The 6,668-nt window shown below is 43.4% G+C and overlaps 1 protein-coding gene across 1 annotated transcript in view; it reads right to left on the bottom strand.

Annotated features, from left to right (window-relative positions):
* The window catches only part of LOC112068208 (prostaglandin E2 receptor EP2 subtype-like), a 26,608-nt gene extending 22,781 nt beyond the window's left edge, over positions 1–3,827 (bottom strand). Inside the window, exon 1 of the mRNA XM_024135294.2 lies at positions 2,811–3,827. Coding sequence (XP_023991062.1) covers positions 2,811–3,626 — 816 coding nt within the window. The 5' untranslated portion in view covers positions 3,627–3,827. The remainder of the gene's footprint in view (positions 1–2,810) is intronic.
* Positions 3,828–6,668: the final 2,841 nt, after the last annotated feature.

Consider the following 6,668-nt stretch of genomic DNA (forward strand, 5'->3'; position numbering starts at 1 on the left):
AGCCAGGGAGGAGACTCAGAGACATTCTAGTCACAGCCACGGCAGGACCAAGTGTCACCCTTTGCCAGCACACCAGTAAGGGGACAGTGCCCACGGCATGGTCCAGTACCACCAAGTGATGGCACAAAAAACCATATCAGCCACACCCACAATTTATAGAACCGCAAACTCTTGCCAACAGAGTGTTGACGTTTCAAGAGAGTGGTTCGCAGATTTCCCCTGGCTACATTATATCCATCAATAAAAGGAGTGTTGTGTTTTCACTGTAGCCAAGGTTTTCAAGCCAGCCATCTTTTGGCCAAAGAGCTGATGCTGCCTTCATTAGTGCAGGATTTAGGAAACTGGAGAAAAAGCCATTGAAAATTCACAGCACATCAAAATTGCCAAACCACGCGCCACTTTTTAATTGTACAGCACACCAGCTAAATCCAATCAGTTTCCAGTTATGTCCAGCGCGTGGGTAAAACAGCAGGATGACGCAGGCATTGCTGATGAAAATGTGAGTTCGGTGCGGCATGGAGTAAGACAGGGACAAGCCTTTAGAGGCACAACGGATGACAGTGGGAATTTATACCAGATTTTGAAACTTAGGGCAGAAAGAGGATGATCCCATTTTACTGAAGTGGTTAACAGAGCGGACCACAATGTACACAGGCCCCCAAAGCACAGAATGAATTCTGAACATCATGGCCAAATAGTCATTCGAGGCATTGCAGCTGAGATTAGGTCTCTTCCGATTGTACAATTTCATTAATTGTTGATGGTACTCAAATGTCTCTGGTGCTGAACAGGAGAATGTCTGTCTGCGTTATGTTGACCATGACCATGTCCCTCACAAAGAGTTTATTGGCGATACAGGGTGTCGGAGACAACAGGCGAGGGCATTGCGAAAGTGCCAACTGATGTGTTGTTGAGGAAACCCGCAAACATATGCTCGGTTCTTTTGGTCAGTAGTGTGTTATAGCAGTGGTTCTCACCTTTTGGGGTACTGGAACCCCTGCATATTTTGAGGCAAGGCAGCAAGGTTTTGAGCGGTCCTCAGGACCTCCACCCCCCTATATTATATGTAAACTGTACTGGAACCTATGTGTACGTACTGACTACATTCATTACACTTTTTTATTTCACGGACCCCTTGCAATTAGTCCATGGACCCCTGTTTGAGAACCCATGGTGTAATTGATAGTTGTTCTTTTGTTTAGTAGTTTTCAGTACACTTACAAATGATTTATTTCATGTTATTTTATTTAAAATTGCATACTTTGTGCGACATACTTGTCCATAGCTGCTGTTTGAAGAGTTGAGACACTGACTGAAGGATATTTTGTTTGATTTATTTGGGTTTTTCATTGAAGTAGTTATTTTGCTTTTAGAACTGTACTTATTTTAAGCTTTTTGTTCTTGCAAAGATATTGTAAACTCAGGCCAGGCCATTTAATGACTATATAAATGTATCAGAAAAAGTCAAATTAAAAGGTCAATTCAATACGGAGACCAACTTTGTGATGGTTCTCAATGGAGATTCTTTTAGATGTGATCACACCATGTTCATTGATATTTATGAAAACTACACCCATACAGTGTACAGTACCATTGTCACCTACTGACCTTTCTTGATATTGCTGGTTGTAAGTACGAATACCTGCATACATACTGGACTGGTAAGGAGCACTGCTATAACTATTATTAGTAGTAGAATTATAATGATTTAAACATTTGAACAAGTTGGGAAAACCCTTCAGTTAACTACTGTACCTATCAATTATCCAGTTGTAGGAATTATGGTTCCTCAATATACATTTAACAACGTATGCTATGTGTTACAGCACTACTTTTGGTGTCCCCCTCAGGAATTGCTCTTGAGAAAATTTAATGTAATTGTCCCCTCCAAGGTTGATCTCAGATTTTCGCCCCTGAACTCCACGAATGGTGATATATGGGACACTGGGATTGCTGTGTCTTTACAGGACTGAATCTGCTAATAACAACACATCACAGCTGACAGAGACAAGTGTCCACCCCTGACATTACCATTCCACATGGATTCACAAAATCCCATCTAAAGCCTTAGGTTAATGGACATTGATCCTCAGAATATGCCACGAACAGGGTATTGAGGCAATACCTCCGTCAATGACAGGCGGATTTTTAGGAGCGGGAGAAATATAGCTCCGACATATGGGCACAATTTGACATGCTAGTTGTGGTTGACCTTTTATGCTTCATCCTAGGTTGCAAAATGCTTTGAGATATATAAGACATATGGGAATGTCTTTATTGAAACGCAATGCCCTCTTTATTGCGTAACTGTACTGAATAAGAACATGTGTTACTCGTGTTTGTCTTTCTTTTCGGGGAAACACTCTTTGTTGATACACGCACATTTTTATGCTGACTGTATTAGACAGACATCCTAATATTTTTGGGACGTCCAACTGTTTGGATGTTGGCTTTGCCTTTTACTTTCAGTAGACTATATGGCAAGGGATAATGCATTGCGAGACGGGTTATTAGCTTATGTCTTAACTATTATCATAATAATGATCACGATTAAATAACAGTAACTTTGAGTACGTTAAAGATTTCATAGAGAGACATAGCCTACCATATAAAACTAAAATGTAGTCTACCACTGTTACAACAAGTAATATAGCATTAGAGCTGTCTGCAGACCAAGTAAATTGTTATTACCTATCAAGTGAGAAATCAAATATAACTTGACTCGATTACGCAAAATATATGTGTCAGACTATCAAAGGGACACTTGGGAGGCAAACAGTACAACATTGAGAATAGTTTAAAAAACGTACCACCAGAGGAAGGGAGCAAATCATGAATATCCCCGTCATGAACACCAGTACGATGAGATGCTCGACCTCTTCGGACATGGAGAGGACTCTCCGGTCCTTCTTACTCCGAGTTGTCACGGATCCCCCGTTTAGTTTGCGCCTCCGGTACATCAAAACCAGGTGATAAACGACAAAGGCGTTACAAGCTGCTACAGAAAGGACTAAAATGAGCATAACAGTTGCGTACAGGACTGGGTAAACACGGTCTTCGGGCATTAACGGATTCATGTCAATGAAGCACCACGTGCCCGGGCAATACTGCACGTAGTCCCCGAAACCCAAAAAGGGCATGATGCAAAACACCGCGCAAACTAAATAGATGAAAGGAATGGTGATATATCCACAACGTTTAGTGATGTGCCGCCCGTAGAAGTAGGGGTAGCCAATTGAGAGGCATCGCTCGAGCGCCATGGCGAAGAGGAGAAATAATGTGGCCAAGCTGAAAAAAGTCATACAGAATCCAAAATACTCACACATTGCAGGTGGTTCAGTGTTAATCATAGCAATAATGGTGGTGTTTAAGGAATAGGCAGCCAGGACAAAAGGGCTGACCAGACAGGTGCCCATCAAGTCCGTGACGACCAGCGTGGTGACCAGAACGTGAAAGAGCGACAGTCGCTGCCGGCTCTGGTACTTCCTGCGGCGGATCTCCAAAAGGATCAAAGCGGACAAGTTCCCTATCACTCCCGCGGAGAACATGATCGCGCTGATGCGCGGGTTCCCCTTGTCAATGTGCAGATTGCTGTGGCATGGGTCATTCTCTGTGTCATTTGCCATAGGAAGAGTTTTGCCTCCGTCAAATACTTCAGTCCTGCTCTATCTGGGTGATATTCCAAAACGATTTGCTGTTCCGCAGAATTAGACTTAAGTGCTTTAGTTTCAGCACTTTAAAACGTTGCTGTGTCTGGGCTTGTGATGAGACAGGTTGAGAGAGGAGGGCACCTATTGTGATGGCGCCACAAGCGTCTTCTCTCCACCTTTTCTTCACATGAATTACAACTCATCAGTGAAGTATAGTGAGCTAAGCTTTCTATGTCGTGGAGCTCCGCCCCATATGGGATCTCTCCTCCTAGTGGTTTACCCAGCTGCCTAGGCAGCAAATAGCACGAGAGAAAATTATGCACACACCTGCAGCCAATAGGAATACAGGTGTCCCTATATAAGGGGACGCTTCCCCTCAATCAGCCTCCCATTATCTTCAGCAACAGAACTGGACTCAAGAAGCAGAGAAGAGAGAAGTTTCAGGACAAATCGATCTCCTGGTCTTGACTTCGTCCTTCAATGAGCACGCATTTTCCACACCCAAAAGCTATTTTAAGAGCTTAGTGTTGCTGCTCAACTATGGCGGCTAGGGACCTGCACGACTTACAGTTGAAGTCGGAAGTTTACATACACCTTAGCCAAATACATTTAAACTCAGTTTTTCGTAAAAATTCCCTGTCTCAGGTCAGTTAGGATCACAACTTTATTTTAAGAATGTGAAATGTCAGAATAATAGTAGAGCGAATTATGTATTTCAGCTTTTATTTCTTTCATCACATTCCCAATGGGTCAGAAGTTTACATACACTCAATTAGTACTTGTTAGCATTGCCTTTAAATTGTTTAATTTGGGTCAACCGTTTTGGGTAGTCTTCCACAAGCTTCCCACAATAAGTTGGGTGAATTTTGGCCCATTCCTCCTGACAGAGCTGGTGTAACTGAGTCAGGTTTGTAGGCATCCTTGCTCGCACATGCTTTTTCAGTTCTGCCCACACATTTTCTATAGGATTGAGGTCAGGGCATTGTGATGGCCACTCCAATACCTTGACTCTGTTGTCCTTAAGCCATTTTGCCACAACTTTGAAAGTATGCTTGGTGTCCATTGTCCATTTGGAAGATCCGTTTGTGACCAAGCTTTAACTTCCTGACTGATGTCTTGAGATCTTGCTTCAATATATCCACATAATTTTTCCATCCTCATGATGCCATCTATTTTGTGAAGTGACCCAGTCCCTCCTGCAGCAAAGTACCCTCACAACGTGATGCTGCCACCCCCGTGCTTCACAGTTGGGATGGTGTTCTTCGGCTTGCAAGCCTCCCCTTTTTCCTCCAAACATAACAATGGTCATTATGGCCAAACAGTTCTATTTTTGTTTCATCAGACCAGAGGACACTTCTCCAAAAAGTATGATCTTTGTCCCCATGTGCAGTTGCAAACGGTAGTCTGGCTTTTTTATGGCAGTTTCACACCAAAGTACGTTCATCTCTAGGAGACAGAACGCGTCTTCTTCCTGAGCGGAGTGACGGCTGCGTGGTCCCATGGTGTCACGATCGTGTGGAGGAGAGACGGACCAAAACGCAGCATTTGGAAAATAAGCCATCTTCTTTATTTATAACGACGAAGATGAAAACGAAACACTTACACAAACTATACAAAACAACAAACGATCGTGAAGCTAAATAACGTAGTGCACACACACAGGCTACAAACGTTCAACATAGACAATTACCCACATCAAACGAAAGCCTATGGCTACCTTAAATAGGGCTCCCAATCAGAGACAACAGAAATCAGCTGTCTCTAATTGGGAACCCATTCAGGCAACCATAGACTCTCCTAGACAACTTACACCCAACATAGACACAGCTAGACACATACACTCAACACAAACCCATACACTACACCCAACACCCCCTTTACCATATAACCACCCAAAACCGATAAAACACAAACATTCCCCATGTCACACCCTGACCTAACTAAAATAATAAAGAAAACAAAGAATACTAAGGCCAGGGCGTGACACATGGTGTTTATACTTGCGTACTATTGTTTGTACAGATGAACGTGGTACCTTCAGGCGTTTGGAAATTTCTCCCTAGGATGAACTAGACTTTTAGACGTCTACAAAAAAAATTCTGATGTCTTGGCTGATTTCTTTAGATTTTCCATGATGTCAAGCAAAGAGGCACTGAGTTTGAAGGTAGGCCTTGAAATACATCCACAGGTACAACTCCAATTGACTCAAATGATGTCAATTGGCCTATCAGAAGCTTCCAAAGCCATGACATCATTTTCTGGAATTTTCCAAGCTGTTTAAAGGCACAGTCAATTTAGTGTATGTAAACTTCTGACCCACTGTAATTGTGACACAGTGAATTATAAGTGAAATAATCTGTCTGTAAACAATTGTTGGAAAAATTACTTGTGTCATGCACAAAGTAGATATCCTAACCGACTTGCCAAAACTATAGTTTCTTAACAAGACATTTGTTGAGTATTTGAAGTTTTAATGACTCCAACCTAAGTGTATGTAAACTTCCGACTTCAACTGTATGTTTCGTGTGCTTAGGTTCACAGTACGGTAGGGGCGGCCTCACAGATCCCCTGGAATGCCCTAGCTGCGCCCTCCTTTCTTCAAACGAGAGGAAGCGGCGGTGGGCTTTTTTTTTTTTAGAGTAGATCTCACTCTAGAGGACGCCATGTCTGTGTTAGCCTCATGTTCTGAGGCGTCATATGACGACGGCGCCTCCGGTGAAGACGAGGATGTTGGGAAGTGTCTTGATTTTCTCTGGAAATACCCACCCCACTGACCGTGGCTGAAATGACCTCCCTCCCTATGGAGAGCGAGGGGAATTTCACATCCTTGGGCGAGGAAGAGACGAGCTCTGAGTTTTCAGCAGCCCCCTCCTACGCAACGGCCTCTCTGCGCTCTGATTTCCAGGGCTCAATGAGCGGGCTGCGAGCCGGCTGGAGATCAAGCTGCCCCTCATTCTCGCCAACCGGAGCTGGATATGATGGAGGGCGGCCCTTATTCTCTGCCAAGGTAAGTATGTA

Source organism: Salvelinus sp. IW2-2015, unplaced genomic scaffold (genome assembly GCF_002910315.2).
Source record: "Salvelinus sp. IW2-2015 unplaced genomic scaffold, ASM291031v2 Un_scaffold245, whole genome shotgun sequence".
NCBI lineage: Eukaryota > Metazoa > Chordata > Actinopteri > Salmoniformes > Salmonidae > Salvelinus > Salvelinus sp. IW2-2015.